The sequence below is a fragment of the Apteryx mantelli genome, chromosome 26 (assembly GCF_036417845.1).
Source record: "Apteryx mantelli isolate bAptMan1 chromosome 26, bAptMan1.hap1, whole genome shotgun sequence".
Taxonomy (NCBI): domain Eukaryota; kingdom Metazoa; phylum Chordata; class Aves; order Apterygiformes; family Apterygidae; genus Apteryx; species Apteryx mantelli.
Window position 1 is genome coordinate 7,061,605 of NC_090003.1, and position 16,748 is coordinate 7,078,352.

Sequence of the window (16,748 nt, forward strand, 5' to 3'; positions counted from 1 at the left end):
CAGCGCTTCTGCACTCACCTGCACTCACCTGCCGGGGCCCGCGCCGCCTTTCTGCCAGGCATCGCTGCTGCCTGCCCCAGTTGGGACTGCTCGCCAGCTGTGAGGTCCGGGGGTCCTGCCTGCCGCCCGCCTCCTTCCTTCACCAGCCCCGCCACTGCCTCACTTTCTCACGCCCCCCCCCCCCCGAAATTGTTCCCGCAGCTCTCCGACTCTTCCTCCACCACACATCCTCTTCACAGCAGGGCTCACGTCTTCCCCCAGGTGAGAGTATCAAGCTCCAGCCCAACACAGGGGAAAGGCTGTAAAAGGTCTCCAGCATCATTGCTAAATCAGGGCGCTGGTTTTGACAATACACAAGAAAAACGGACAGGGACGCACTTTTTTCTTTTGTGTTGCCAAAAACAGTGTTTATTGCAGTATGATTAAGTACAATATTGTTGTTGGTAAATGCATAATTTCCCAGTTCTTTGTGATCAAAGGTGTCATGATTATGACTTTATTCAGGCTGTTTTCCTTCTTGGCACTGTTCTCATCTCTCATCCAGTTCTCTTTGCATTAGTTGCTGTCCATAACCTACAAAAATGTAAAATAAGGCAAAAATCAGATCAGAAGACCCAGGAATTTGTGAATAGTGTATGTTACATCTCAGATGCAGCATTTAAATAGCTGAAACAAGATCTTTGCTTCTCAGTCACTCTTTAGGTTAAGGGTTATATTATATTAACAAATAATTGATGGTACAGACTTGAGCAGCATGCGTTGCCTTCTAGGATGCAATTGTAACAAGCAAAGAATATGAATACTTGAATAATCGCTTTGGAAGTCATACCAACAAAACCTTTAATGCCTATAAATATATCTTTAGTACAAGGGCAGAATGTGTTCCTAAAGATCCAGACTTATCTAAAGGTGGAAATAATTTGGATAACTATTTAAGAGGAAGATATTTTTTGCTGTAGGGACTGCTTTTGTGCTGATAAGGGCTTGTCTACATAGAGAGGTTACTTAATGTGATATAACCAGAGATACCTGTGGAATAATTTTTTAGGTACTTTTCCTCAAATAGACAAACCTTTAAATGTCTTCCCCACCCCTCCTCCGCCCCACCCCAGGGTCTCCAAAAATGACCTTAGAAAAAGCTACGTGTCTGTAGGACACTACTAGGACCTTACCTGCTGGATCCAGCTATTGAAATCAGAGACCCGAGTGAAGACAGAAGGCTTGTGATAAAAATTGCAGCCCAGAGCTGAGCCAAAGCTGACGATGCCGTGCACTTCCCACCTGCCATCAGCACCTTGGCAGTTCAGTGGGCCACCAGAGTCCCCCTGGGAGGAAGGGGGAACACAGTTAATGGCAGTCAAAGTGTCAGTAGTGCTTCCTCATTTTTTAAGACTTCTTTCCCATCAGGTCTGTTTGTGTGAAACCAGCCCCTACAAGCTGTGTTCTCTGGACTCACATTGCAACTGGAGGTGATGCCATCCCCACCAGCACAAACCATGTTGCGTTTCACCGTGCTCCCCCACCAGCCAGTCTTGGAACAAGTTGCATAATCCACCACCAGCAAAAGGCCTTGCTGCAGGTCATCTGGAAGAGCGCCATTTGCTGCAAGAGAGTAGAAACAAAGGAGTCATGGTACCAGCTGGCACTGAAGAAAGAACAAAACTGCGTTGTTAAGCCTATCCCAGGAATGGGGTACTATTCTTCCAGGTAGGAAACTCCATAGAAGCTGTATTAAAGGAGGGGTTGTATAATCCATTCCTTTTCTGCATTCTTTCGTCAAAGAAAGGCCTTAGCTTACTAATAATTCTCATTCCATTAAAAAAATGTCTCTTTGTTAGAGAAATAAATGGCTGCTCTTTGTTCAGAACTTTGCAATTTACTTAGCACTCTAGGAATTGCCTCTTGAGCAGAGTTGACACTGCTGAAGTCTCTGAGATTTTTTTCACTTTACATTTATTCCCTTATGAGTCTTTTCAGTTCTTCAGCAGGGTATATTAGTGTTAGCAAACTCATCAGCCTGCACACCGTTAACGTTTGTGTTACAGTAGCTTCTAAAAGACTAATACAGGGCCCTCTAGTGCATTACTAGCCCCACTACAAGCAAAATATACTCCAAGGAAAGGGAGGGAAAAAACATACTATGTGAGTGAAATGGAGGCCTGATCAACTACCTCACTACATTGGGGTTGAAGGGACCTTGAGCTCCAACAACAGCTTTTTTCCAATCGATCCCAGAAGGCAGTACTGAAAGATTTTGTTTTACAGTTTTGCAGCTGTCCAAGTACTTACTCTGCAGCCTTCCCCATCCTGTCACATAGCAGGCAGTGTTGGATGCCAGGATGCTTTGTGGAGCGGGGAGGCAGGCCAGCTCAATTTGTTTGCTTAAGGTGACATGTTCAGTGAGTTTGATCAAAGCAATGTCGTACCTGTGGTCATATGCACACATATGAGAGTGGGGAAGGGAAATGAAGGGATGAAGAGGATGGCAAAAAGAGTAAGACATATAGAAGTATGAAAATTTAGCAGTTATACAGCACTTGGACTATTCAGAAGAGATGGAAGGGAGCAAGGAGACCAGTGCATGGATAGCAAAGATTCCTGCACCCTCAAAGCAGTGGGGAATCTGTGCACTGGTTTCTTTAACTCCATCGTGAAGCACTGCAGCTTCACAAAGTATAGGCAAAGTCTGTAATTGCATAGTAGCTCCTGGAGCTACAGGTTTCTACACTGACAACCGTTCTGGGAGAAGGAAGTTTCTTCATTATTACTCAGCTCTTCCCTGCAGAACTGTCCACTTTTCTGCTGGCAGCATTCTGGAAATGACCTTTCACGGATTCTGCTCACCAGAAACAAGCCAGTTTGAGGACTCTAACTCGAGTCAGCTGGAAACTGAGATGATTTCTTTGCTAATGCACTCAGCCTGCAGCAGGGTATAGCAGTTCTTCAGCAACAAAGATATTAGTACAAATTATCAATAATACTTTACATTTATGCTATTCATATGAGGGCTTCAAAGAATATTATATCAATTGTTTGATCAATTCATTCATTTCCACTATACAAGAGAGAATATTGCATAGGACAACAGCTTCTCAACATGCAAAACTGCAGCTGAAAATGCAATTAATGAATAAGTAATTAATACTGAAAGTTTCCTGTCCTCCCTTGAGGGAGAAAGGTACAGACTGGAGACTCAACTCTCATCCACTTCATTTAGAAATACCACTGTAAGCCTAAGCTGTAACAAGGGGCTCCAGATGTTTAACTGCCACTGTTCAGGGGGGCTGGGTTCAGGCAGTTTGATTTTGGCCCTTCATCTAATATATGAAAAAATACTTGCCACCGACTTACCCATTTGCAACATTATTTGGATTCCATTTCTCATGAACAATGATTTTTTGTGGCTGGACTGCAATTGATCCTGCTTCCTCAACATTTAGGTTGTATTTTCCTAGAAATACTCGATACGTTCTAGAAGAACTGGGGAGGAAAAGGACTAAGAATTATCACTCAGTTATGGAGCTACCAGCTTACTGCAAAGCCATCTGCATCTTTGCCACCTGAGGTATTCAGTAAGAACAGTCTTAAGACTGTAGTCTCACATCACATTTGTGATGTGTCCGGAGCTGTGCCAATGTCTGAGGACAAAGCGTTGCGTGCTGGACTTCAGAACCCTTTCATCTCCAAGCAGTCCTGTCAATTCCCACTTAAGGGCTCACTATCAAACTGAGGATGCCTCCAATCTTTAAAGCATATAGCTGCTATTCTTTAAGCAAATAAACAATTTGAACTACCTTTTTGACAGCATGATAATGTTTGTTCCCAAGAATCTTCACTGATAAACAGCTGTGCGATAAATGTAATATCCAGCATTTGTAATAGTAACATGCAGCCAGTTCTTGTTATTTCACATGATAATCTTTTCTACAACCTAGTGGTACCAAGAACTGTATGCACATATTCAAGCACATATGCTACTGAACCGAAAAGGGGTTGCCGCTATGGTAATGTTTTTGATGATGAAGGGGCATAGCTGTACCTGATCATTTCCTTGTTATACTTTCCCACAGTATAAGAATATGAAAGGGTTACTGAAAAGGACTGGTAAATTCAAAACACTTGTGATTATTTCTTCAGGGAATGGACTGAGTAGTTGTCTTTGAATCTCACTGCCAAATGTACTATAGAAATAGGCAACACAGCTGAATTTTAATAGCAACTTGAAAACAATGATTTTGCAGTTATTTACAGAAAATTAAGTGTATGTAATTCAGGACATTGAGCTTTTTCTTCCTCTACCTTTAAGAAAAGGGAAAGACATATCCTCTTTCTTGTGACCTCTTATTTGTAATCAAAAGATAGGATATGAGTCTTGGTGCTTTTATTTGGGAAAGGAAGAACTGGCATTAATATGTTTTTTCTTCATGTGTTTCCGGTCATGCACTGCTTTCTGGATACAGACTTTAACTCAATGATTTACCTAATGCAATGTGCGGCTGTCATCACCCAGTTGCTTGCAATGAGGGTTCCTCCACAGGTATGATGCCATTTGCCACTTGAACTGTATTGGAGGGAGGCCTAGGACCAACATAGTACATAAGGCTCAGATTTTTGCTTACTGATTTTTCATTGTTGCATTTTCTCCCTGCACCCAGAAGACAACTTCCCTTTGGAAGATGGTGGGAGATTTTTAAGCAACAAGAGGTTTCAATTCCTACCCTCAGAAAAGGCTTCCCTCTTTCCCTGTGATCCAGAAGTTTAATTTTAGTGATGTTTTTTTCCAAAGCTTTCGCTAAGCCCGGCCCAAATAGGGCATTGTATTTGCTACAAAAATGTATTTGTTAACTCTGTGTAGAAGTATGCTCCAGTAGGCATCATTTTCTCCACTGAGTTTCAGTCTTCTTGCTTGAATATGGGATGGGAAACTTGGAAGCTCTGACTCTTGTTGATGAGTGGTACCTAAGTCAACTACCAGAACAGGAAAGCCTTCATAACTAGCACTAGGTGGCACATTCAGAGCTACCTTTAAAAAACTGGAAATGTTGGGATTGATCAGAATGTAATATTCAAAACCTAAGACATGACAGACAAGAGGTCTCAAATGAAATCTAAGGGCTAGTTTTGTTCAGCCATGTCACGTGAGGGTAGCACGATGCTAGTTGTTCCAGGGAAGGCAGAAAAGACTAACCTGCCAGGGCCAGCTGTAGGGTCTTGCATCTTCCCCTCCAACCACTTTAGACACAGCAGGTGGGTAGGCAGGAACCCCACAGCCAAGGGCTAGAAAACATGCAAAATAGGATGTGTTTTAAAAGTAGGAACTCTAAAAAGACTTTTTTTAATATTTAAAAAAAAAAAAAAGTAGATTCTGCACAGAACATTGCAAGGTAGCAACCTAGCCTATGATTTGATATGGTACCAAGTGAAGATACAACCATCAGTCAAGACTGACCAGTATTATATAAAGGTTGTTTGAACTGTTTTGTTGTTCTGACAAATGATGAAATCATGTTGGCTTAACCAAATTCTCATGTGTCAGCTGAGATGCAGTTCCCAGCAGATGCAAAGCAATTTGATGTGGATTAGCTGTATTTCAGTGTGCTCAAGTTAAGTAAAATAACTTTGAATATGCCTAAGACTGAGGGCATCCGTGCTAGCTGAGCCCCTCTAGTATGAACAGAATAATCTAGCACCTAGTTGCTGTTTGGAGAGAACTTTTTAATTAATCCCCTTTGCCATATCTCATTCTGTCTTGTTGCAGAATGTGTCTAATTTCCCCAGTAAAGGAAGTTGCAGTTGTGTTTAAATTCATTTTTCCTTTAGAACTAATGCTGAAATTGGGTACATACCTGCGGTTGCCAGAGTCAGCACAGCAAAGAGGATTCCAAGCATGATGCTGGTTAGCTAGGTGCTGCTGACTCTGTCTTGCAAGCTGCTTTATATGTTGATATCATTTATCTCTGGGAGATATGACTTAAAATGTAGTGCTGCTCTGATACCAATGGAAAACTTGTGTAACTAACTGTGGGATAATTTTTTATATGCACAAATGCTTTTAGAAAAAACAGTTTAGATGGACCTTGAATGCAGGCTCTATCTGCAAATTTGGTAAAAATTTCCAGCTGAAGTGGATATTGTCTGTAGCAGCTGTTTGCTTTCCCATTGCCTTGAATGTTCGTCACAACCATGTTATCAGAAGAAAAATGTTATAGGAATTATTTTGATATTTGATGGCATGTCAGCAGTAGCAGTGTCTGATATATTTGGAATGACATCAGCGGGGTTCGGACTAAGTGAACTCTGGTGGTCCCTTCCAACCTAGATTATTGTATGATTCTATGAGTATGTAATTATTTGAAATTTTATTTTGTTTCATTTTGTCAGTGAATGGCAACTACCACTTTGTGCTGACTGAAACACTGTATCTTCTTTTCTAGATCAAATTTCATGTGTTTTAGCATGCCACACTTCTTCAATAAAACAAACTGCAGGCACTTTGGAGGGGAAGATGTTTCAAGCAATACAAAGAACCAGCTGTCCATGATGATGGAGAAACACTGGTGTAGTGCGGTGAGCCCAATTTCATTTTACTTCTTCACCTTTAATTCTTAGATCAGCAGCACTTCCCTGGAAGAGAATGGGGTTCCTGTAGCACTGGAAATGAGCCTTTTCACATCCCAAATCAGCATGCTGACTATTGGAATAATGCAATGTGTGCTGGTTAATGAAAAAGTGTAAACTACTTCATTTTCACCAGTAGGACAAACAGGGCAAGAAGCAGGCATATAGACCACGACAGAGCAGCTGCCACAAAAGAAGTTTTTGCAGTGCCCTAATTTGTTAGTGGATGTTTGATATCAATGGCAAGGTTTACCTTTGTGTCTCTGTCTTCCTTCCACTACAGGAATCTTCCATCCTCTCTCATATTAGGCTCTCCAGCCACCTCTCAAGTGAAAAAATGTTACTGATTATTTAAAAACCAAAAATCTCTATCCCATAAGCCAGGTCATACGTAAAGGACAAACTTATTAGAATGGAAAAAAATATCATAATGTCCAGTTTTGTAGCCACATTTGCAGCTTTCTGCTCTAAATACAGACAAAACTGGAGGCTCCCCAAAAGCTGAAATAAATCTGTTGTTTAATGTCAGTATTAACAAGCAGCAAAATCCCTGGTTTTCATAGCTTCCATTCAGCAGTAGGTACTGATTTGGATGAGAGATGCCTGGAGCATACATGTGGAAGGCAGAAATATATAATGCTTTGCTGTTTTGTCTGCTTCTTAAGAATGTATTAGCCTACCCAAACAATAGTTCTTGAGCAAGCTGCATTCTGAATTTCAAATGGAATCAGCCAAACACTGTTCTGGCATCTTGTATTTATTATCTGACAAAGGCAGAAGTCAAAAGACGATTGACTGAGCACAGAATTATGATTCTAAGAAAAACTTGTTTCGGGAATTAGCTGACTCTTTCCTTACTGTCTGAATTCACAGGCAAAATAACTTACTTACTGCACTCTCCAGTTTAAATTTCATGCAGTTTCTATATTCTGTTTTGCCACTAAGGTTTTCACCAAATACCAGCTAAAAATTGACTATGAATTTTGGATGTTCAGTTACTATTTTAATCTTCCTGATTTGTGAGTATGCTCATAAATACGGGGTTGTATTTACTTTTTTAAGCATTTCTGCAATAATCTCACAAATAACCTGCTGCTATCTTACAGACCACAGGTAGGGAAACCCTGTTCGATCTTACTTTTCCATTTCTTCTTTGTAAGGGAATTCTGAAGCAGTTCTTTTATTGCGGGGGGGAGGGGGGTGGCAGGCAGGGGAGAGGAGATAATAAGGAAGGTCACAATATTTTGAATGTAGAACCCCCTCAAAGCTTTTTTTGTTCCATTCTTGTTTTATGTAACAATTGTATATCCATCTCTTCCAGGTCTAGTATAATTAGAAATATCTTTCTTGGACTAAGTGGACATCATACTCTTGGCATTTCTGTAAGTGAATATCAAAAAACCTCAACCTCCAGCTGATACCATGGTGGCTTGGAAGCAACTCCCTAGAAACTCTTATCATCTTCATGCCAGATGCTGCACAGAAACTGAGCAGATCCACAGGACTTCAGTAGAAAACAGAGCAGGAACTTCTGGTATGTTCTGTTAAAGTATAATAGCTAATATCTCTTTTAGTACTCGTAATGTACAACTTATAATGTACTCCATTGCTTCACCATCTTTAGTCTATTCCCTCATAAGGTAGTAAACATGCTAGACCAATTAGTAAGTGGGACAGTCTGCAGACAAGTAACAGACACCGGAATATACTTTTGTGAGGGAGGTTTTTCTTCATCTGAAACTAGACAGAGAAAAAAGGTGCTAAGATTAGGGATAAGACAAGTTAAATTCTGTCCCAGCTTTTCAGCAGGACCAAAAGTACCATTACTTGCTGGATGGCCATTAAATCTGCTGCTTGATTATTCCCTGATTCCATTGCTGCATGTTCTGAAAACATAAGCTTTGCCTGTATGTCTTAAGCTACAACAAGGTTACCAAGAGACAGGGAAATAAATACCTAGTACCACCCTGTATGTTTCTACCTTTCATTTTACCTTTTAGCTTCTGCCTTCCAAATTCTTTGGATTTTTCCTTTCTATAGTCTGCACTTCCCGAGAAAGCACCATCTGAAGCCTGGTGGCTAGGTCTGCACTTCATGTAGCTGTGTAACATAGGGGGAGAACTGAGCAAGGTTGGGCTCTAGAAGCAATCTAGGCTGGGGTAAGGAGGGTGAGCTGTAATTAATCCTTCTTTGCTTAGTAATTCAGAACTAAAGAAACAATCTAGCCTGGTCCAAACCAGAAAATTTCATTATGCTTATTCACACGTAGCAAAGTTACATGGAACTGAAACTAAGGTATTCTAATAATAACTTCAGCATGCCCTGTCTACATCTGCTGTTCTGTTAAGAGGCAGGAGGGGGAACTCAGTCACTGTGTCTCATCTCACTGCTGCAAGCACCTTAGTTTATTTCTGGACAAACAGCTCACACACACACACACACTCTTGCTAAACTATTGCAGAAGGCAGGCCACCTCCCTTGGAATGGGCCTCGCACTCTTTCTGCTGCCTAATCTCCATTTAAGACAGCATTGAGAAAGAGCAATCACAACCAAATCTGGTCTTCAAGTGACTTGTTTTTGTTTCACTGTTTCTAAAGCAGTTACAGTGTTCCTCAGAATGAGTCAGAAATCCTCTCAAGCCCTAGCTTGCATGTATATAGAGAAGTTTACTCTAAACAAAAAAGTGTACTGTTAAACATCAGAGATTCATACTGCAAAAACACAGTGCTACATGTTCACCTGGAATACACTGGGATCATAGTGTCTGTTCCTAGCTTAGCCCCTTTTACATATTATTTTCCACATGGTATTTCCTTTCAATCCAAGCACTTTTGTAGTTGATATTGGCTACAGATGTAACATAAGGCTCTGCTTGTTTTAACTGAGGGAAAGCAGAGATGGGGAGGGGGGAAGAGAACAGAGACAAAAAAAAAAAAAAAAAAACTTCAGTAGTCAGATTAGACTGAAAGGTATTTATTTAGAAACAACAGCTTTGGTATTTTAAAACCAAATAATCTTTAAATCACTAGAAAGTGGGATGTTTCCCCCAATAGCCAAAACAAATCAATGCACAAAGTCTCAATATGCTCAGAATAGGAAACTCACAGATCAGCATTTCCAAGTGTAAATCCAGAAACAATTTCATTAAACAGATTTTGCATTCTACAATGATAAAGGCTGAAAAACCTGTTACCATCACTTAGATATCTACAGTTCATTTGACCAACTTGTTACTGAAGCGGAGGCAAAATTATTAACATCCTTTCCCTCCCCCCACTCCCCAAGCAATAAATTAAAAAACATATACCAGAGAGGAAGTTACACTAAGTTTTCTAGTTAAGTTAACTCTCTGAAGGGAATCATCATTCTTTATTTTCCTGTAAAATTAAAAAAGAATCAAAATATCAAAGGACTCTGTATATTTTCAAGTATTTTTCACCACATGGATTACTCTTAGGGAACTGAACAGCTTACAAGGAAAAAGAAACATGTCCATTACACGAGCTCCTGGGATAAACTCTTGAATAACCACACGTTCCAAGTCACAGATTCCTCTCTTAACAAGGCACAAAAGGATTGTTGCTTTCAAAAGGTCCTTGTTCTCAGCTGCAGAATTGTCAGACATCTTGTGCAATTAGAGGCTGAAAGCAGGACTGTTAAATTCACTCAGACACTGGGATATTTCCATTCAATTAATAAAACAAGGTGTTATTTCAACACCATTAATTTTGCTTACTGCTACAGAGATTTTGAGCTTCAACTGGCTTCCAGTTCATCCCTGTTTCTCGAATCAAGTTCTGCACCATCTTCGTTTTAAGTGGGTCCAGTTAAGACCAGGAAACATACTTGTTCGTTATACACTGCAAGACTTTTTGCAGTGTCAAGAACGAAGAGGTGCTAGTCTGTAGCTGTGAAGCTTCTCAGCAATTCAGTGAATGGTGTCAGGGACAGCTACCTGTAACAATGGTTAACAAGTCATTTTGTAAAAGGCAGAAGGCAAGTCTCATAGATGACAAAGGCAACCAAATAGACAGCAGTGAAAAAAAAGGATGCAACAGACTTAGAATTTCAGGACACAGCTGTATACACAAAAATTCAAATTACTTCCTGACTGCTTCCTCCTTTTGCATTGTTTTGATCATGATCATAGGCGTATTTCTTTGCAGATTTCTTTGATATGCATTCTCTAGCCTACCTCCTCCTAGGTTTGTCTGTCTAGCCACAGCACTTTCAACTCTCATTCTTTCAAAGGATGACAACTATTCAGACCTGCTTGGGATCAGGCCTGAACTCCAGTGCTCAACATTACAAAGCCAGTGAGCTGACAGGACCATTGCTGGCTCATCTTAGACACCCCAGGCATACTGAATATCAAATTTAGTCCAGTACCTTTTGTCCAGCCTTAGCTAGGCAAAATTTAATCTGCTATTACAGTTTGAAAAACAGGACAATCTAAGGCCAGAGCTTTTTCTCTGACAGCTCTATTTAACTGCTTCCTAATTTTTGTTTAAAAAATAATAAAAAAAAAAAAGGCAAGCCACATTTAACTCTATCTGACCCTAAGGAGAACTGCCTCTGAACAATACAGCTAGCTCACACAGCAAATCCAGTCTAATTTTTCATTTCCACTCCATTATCATCAATATGCAACCAGAAAGTACCAGTACTAGGAGCAGAATCCACTGTCTAGTATCTATTCTGTACTAACCTTTTACCATTGTCCTTCCTTCTGCCATATCCCCTCCCATCCCCAGACATTAATTCTAAGGCAATCCAAGCAAGATTTTCAACTCCCTTATGCAGAAGTGAGATGCAGTACAGCTTGAAATCTGAACCTCTAACTCACAGTAAAAAAAACACTCAGCCTTTTTCTTAGAGCAGCTATGTATTTCGTATTTATTTTAGAAACACTAGCTCAGCAGTTTTTCAAGATGATGCTGGTAAATGTGGTAGGATGGAGGACTGAACAGTGTCTAGGTGCCTATGAACATTTACCCCAGACCCAACAAGTCAGTGCCTTGACTTGCCTAAGAACCCTAGCTTGCATTTGTGTGTTCTCGTATGACACATCACACATTCAAACAAGGCAGACAAGCATGCACATCTCCCACACAGTAGTCAAGACAAGTACAGAAACCCTGTCACAAGCATTCCTTCACTGTGTAACAAGAAACAGCATCTACTATCAGGGCTGCAGCTGTTCTCTTAAATAAAGTGAAGTTCTACACCAGTGAATGAAAAAGGGACAGAAAAGCTACATCTGCCTTAAACTGCAGCTTTCTGAATGTTTAAGAAGGACTGACAATGGATTTATCTTTTTTAATGTCTGTGTGAGCCCTACCACTCCAATCCCTGCCCTAATCCTACTTTTCGCAAGAAGAGGTCATGGATCACTTGTTGCAAGAGAGACTGAAAATCCTCACAGTCAGAGAGAGAACCTCCCTAGGCACAGTTGACAGAAAATTAGGTTGATGATAGTGGAGAGCAGCCAAAAGCAGCAGCCTTATACCTTACTCCTGAAGAGTGGCTTGGCTCCTGGCCCACAGTACTCATTGTAGATGAGTTTGAACAGAAACAGATGAAACAGTGTGATTAAGGAGGCCACGCTGAACCAGAACAGGAAGGGTAAGCCTGGGTATTGCTTGGCCATGTGTTCCTCATGAGCCAGAATAGCTTTTAGATGGAGTGTGTGTCTCAGGTCCTGCAAGTGGATCAAATCTGTCGATATATAAAGCAGCGGTGTGATGGGTTGAGTCACCATGACAGGGAAGGTATGACCTCGTGCCTCAGAGGTCAGCTCCACAGGCTCATTCATACAGCCTGCCTCGCACGCATACAGTCTAACTGGCTTGTCTTGGAATTTCACAGACACATGCAAGAAGGGTTTTCCTTCTGCGTCCAGCAGAACAGCCAGGTTAATCAAGTCCTTATTGTAATGGATCCCACGTAAGGAATAGCTGTTATGAAGTACATCAGGGTCAGCCTGAAACTGAAGATGGTTTTCTGTGAACTGCAGACCCCCAAAGCTAAGCACCATTCCCTGCATGAGTCCATGGACCCCAGCTGCCACGAGACCCTTACATCCCCGTTTCTGGAGAGTTAGCTTCCACAAGTCCGAGAGCTGCAAGATCTGGGGGACACTGGTCAGCTTCGCTGGCCACAGGTTCTCCGCGTGCATGGTTGCATGGCCACTGAAGCAGTGGTCCGCATAGTTCAAGCTGGCTTCCATTTTCTCTCTGTCCTCGCCACTAATGAGCGGATCTAGCAGAGGAGCTGGCATGCTCGACAGCACATAGTAGAGGGTCATGTTAACTGTCTCGCTGGATGGTGTATGCAAATCTGTGATCTTTCTCATTTCGATGCCTGTAATAAATGAAAACAACAACAAAAGCAGTCAGAGGATGACACATGAATATGACAGTAACTAGGAGAAAAAGCAGTTCAGATTTGTGCATGCTATGTGATGTTGTTCAATACTCAGATGACCTTGGCAACAGCTAAGAAATCTTCATCTATGAAACACTGAAGTGAAATGTCAAGAGCTCCACTCCTTTTATTTTCTTAGCTACATTCTCTGCTACTTAGAGTTTGAAAGCTGAACTCTCACTACAGGCAAAGTTAGCTGATATACAGATGCCTTAGGGGAACTGTCACCATGACTCTGCAGGAAAGACCTGTCAAAGTAACATCTCTTTTTACTGGCTATAAAACAGTAAGTACTACATTACTTGGGCAGCTGTTCTTTTACACAAGGCCAAGAAAAAACTTCAAGGCAAAGCTTGCCCGCAGTAAGAGCAGGACAGTCCTTAACTTCCATGAAGAAATCTGTCCTTCACCCTGTCACTGGAGGTCAGCCCTATTCCCAAATTGGAGCTGGATTGCTGGACAAGTCATTGAAGTCTCTGAAGACTTGAAAGCCAGCCTGACACAGTGAAGCCTACTTTGCAAAGTGTTTTTAGCACCAGTACCCCTCTTTCATTTCAATTACAAGTGGCATGGCCGTCTAGGAGTCTGGCCCGGAGTCTCTCAAGTGACACCTATTTCCTGAAGCTACTTTTTTCCAGCAGCAGGTGACTTGACTCATGCTAAACCAAGAGCTAGCGGCAGACCCAGAATTATGATGAGAAATATTCTCCTCTCTTATCATTTTGTTTATGCAATAAGGACAACTTAAGTTTTATAAAGTACTCCCAGTTCCAAAGCAGGAACGCTGTTTTATTATCCCACAGCTTCCCTTCAGCCACTGAAACATATGAGGAAGAGGGAGCCTCTGGAGAGCTCACAGGCACCAGGTCGCTGAGCGCTGGGCTCCCCCAGTAAAGCAACCATATGAAGCTGAGCATCACCTTCCTTACCTGAAATGAACAAATCCGACCAGGTCTGTTGGTGCTCCTGGAAAAGATCTTCCACTCCCATCTGCATCACCTCCAGCATCTCCTTCTTTGCCGACTCCCTCAGCTTGCTGAAGGTCTCCTCCAGCCTGGAGGCCTCGATGGGCTCCGAGGTGTACACCACGGAGAGCATGGTTTCGTCGAAGTGCGATTTGGGCGCCACCTGCACGCGGCTCACCAGCTTCTTGGCGGCCACCACCATGAGCACCACCTTGGAGCTGCCGGGCAGCAGCAGGCGGCCGGAGGAGAGCAGGAACTGCCGCTCCTCCGCCTTCTCCAGGCTGGTGGCGAAGCGGCCGCCCAGCGAGGGCGCCGAGGCCGGCGCCGAGGCCTCGAAGGCGGCCACCCGCTCGGTGGGGTTGGCGATGCGGATGCGCTGCAGGTAGAGGTGCGGCCGGCTCCGGTGGGCCACCACCTCCTCCCGCACGGTCACGCACTCGCCCCCGCCGCCGCCGCCGCCCGCCGCCGCCGGCCCGGTGTGCACGCAGCGCACCCGCCGCACGGCGCCGTCGCGCAGCGCCGCCAGCGCCGCCCGCGCCTCGCCGCGCCCGCCCAGCGCCCGCAGCCGCACCAGCGCCGGGTACTCGGTGGCGAGCGCCGGGCCGCCGCCGCCGCCCGCCGCCGACACCCAGAGGCGGCCGGCGGCCACGTCCAGCAGCAGGAAGCCGTTGCCCGCCAGCGCCAGGGCCCGGCCCGGCAGCCCCCGCCCGCCGCCTTCCTCGTCGGGCAGCGGCAGCGCATCGCCGCGCTCGGCCTGCGCCCGCCAGGCGCCCGTGGCCGCCTGCAGGCAGAGGGCGGCGGCGCCGCGGGGCTCGGCCCCCCGCGCCGCGCCCCGCCGCCCCCGCGCCGCCCCCGCGTACCAGTAGGCGACGAGCAGCAGCGCCAGCAGCAGCAGCAGCCGCCGGGCCCAGCTGCTCGACAGCAGCCCCGGCAGCCCCTTCAGCCGCTGCTGCAGCCACATGGGCGGCGGCGGCGGCGGCGGGCGCCCCCCTCCCGCCGGCCCCCTCCGCCCGCCGCCGAGGCCCCGGCACGCCCGCGGCCGCTCCCCGCCCCGAGCCTGCGCCGCCGCCGCCGCCGCCGCGCTCCCCTCACTCCGCCATCGCCGCCGCAAAGCGCCGCCCGGAAGCGCCGCGACGCTTTGCGACAGCGCCGCCCCCTGAGGCGCCGCCGGCACCGCCCCGCCGCTGCCGCCGCCCCGCCGCTGCCGCCGCCGCCGCCGCCCGGGCCTCCCCCCCCCCTTTCCCGCCCGGGGCCCCGTAAACTTTGTGACAGGCCTTAAGGGAGAGCTCGGCGCTGCCGTGCGGAAGCGCTGCGCGCCGGGGTGCGGCGTGAAACGCCCCGGCGGCCAGAGCCCGCCGAGCTGCGCAGCGAAGGGGCGCGGAAGATGGAGGCCGTCCTGGGCGGCTCCCTGCGAGGAGCCGCGTGGGATTTGGGCTCCTTAACGTCTCCCTCCAAACGAGCTGCTTGGTTTTTATTGGGGGGAGAGGGGGAATGGAATCTGTGCCAAAAAAAAGGTGAAATCTGCCCCCTTGCACACTTCGTTAAGGCCGGTATTTGCCGCAGGCCTTGGTGAGCCGCAAGGCTGCTCTGAAACCCGAGCTTTGCTCCTCTCGGGTTTTTAGGAAGTTGCCGCCTGGCTCGGAGCACGTGTTGCACGTACTCGCAGGAACATCTGCACTGGCAGCTGCCGCTGTTTGGGAAGAGAGGCGGCCAGCTCCAGCCAGAGCGCGCAAAGCCGTGCAAACATAGAAACAGGAAGAAAATAGGCTTGCTGGGTTGGCATGGCTGCAGAATGCAAACAGCTGTCAAACAGGGACAGTCTGAGGAAAGCAGTATAAACAACGATGCATTTATGAGTTTAAGTGCACAAAAAAACTTTAATTTTAGAACAGAGAGATGTGACTATCTTAAATTGAGAAACGTGCAACTTGTAAAACTCCAGATCGAATCTCAGTCTGGGCTTTCAAGGTGAGGGGCTGAACACCTTTGTTGTGGCTCCCCACTTAAATCAAAGAGGCTGCTAAAGAGTTAATGGGGGCTTGTCCTGGCCTGGGAAGTACTGGAGAAATCTGAAGTGAAAGAATCTTTTTTCATTTTTTTTCATTTATTTTTATTTAGTGAAAACGGCAGCTTTGGAAAAGGAAGTTTCCTGAAATCATCATCTTAGGGAGAGCTAGTATTTCCTGGGATTGTTGCCTGCAGTGCAGCATTTGAGCATGAGGACTATTCTGATTGCCTGGTAATTATAAGGGAGTCTCTGCCTTGGGGAGAGGGAATGGAGACAAAAGTGCTTTGAATGGACTCAAGCTTATTCTCATTGAACAAAGAAAAAATGGTAGTTCTTTGGGAGGACGCTAATATGAAGCATGGAAAATATTACACATAGTAACACGTGGCTCTTCTCTCTCCTTATATGTGCTTAATGTTTTAAGATCCTACATTCTTCTCCTTCTGAAAAATTGAATCGTATAATCTCTGTGATTTCTGTTGATTTCAAGAGGTGGTTTGCTGGCAGAAAACAGCAAACTTGGGCCTCAGGATTTTACACAGCTGAGCTTTTTATTCGACCTGAACTCTGCAATGAGGGAGAACTGTGCATTATCCTGATGTTCATACGATGACTCTCCCTGTGTGTTTCCAGCTGTGTATTCCGTACCCCCAGTCCAGCTAAGTGATCTACTTAAGTAAAAATAATATATTGCTTTAGGCCTCAAATAAAGTACATATGAGAGGTAGCT

At 44.8% G+C, this 16,748-nt stretch overlaps 2 protein-coding genes across 2 annotated transcripts; both read right to left on the minus strand.

The window, feature by feature from the left end:
- Nucleotides 1-422: 422 nt before the first annotated feature.
- Nucleotides 423-5,889, minus strand: LOC106482438 (chymotrypsin-like elastase family member 2A). Its single transcript, XM_013940016.1, has 8 exons — nt 5,847-5,889; nt 5,189-5,277; nt 4,481-4,578; nt 3,352-3,480; nt 2,290-2,426; nt 1,457-1,602; nt 1,173-1,325; nt 423-573 (listed from the first exon to the last, which is right to left on the minus strand). Exons 1-8 carry the CDS (start codon nt 5,887-5,889, stop codon nt 556-558), a joined length of 813 nt encoding a protein of 270 aa, XP_013795470.1. The 3' UTR covers nt 423-555.
- Nucleotides 5,890-9,576: 3,687 nt separating this feature from the next.
- KIAA2013 (KIAA2013 ortholog) lies at nt 9,577-14,971 on the minus strand. Its single transcript, XM_013940047.2, has 3 exons — nt 13,975-14,971; nt 12,129-12,982; nt 9,577-10,574 (listed from the first exon to the last, which is right to left on the minus strand). The coding sequence occupies exons 1-3, from the start codon at nt 14,969-14,971 to the stop codon at nt 10,548-10,550; spliced, it is 1,878 nt and encodes a 625-aa protein (XP_013795501.2). The 3' UTR covers nt 9,577-10,547.
- Nucleotides 14,972-16,748: the final 1,777 nt, after the last annotated feature.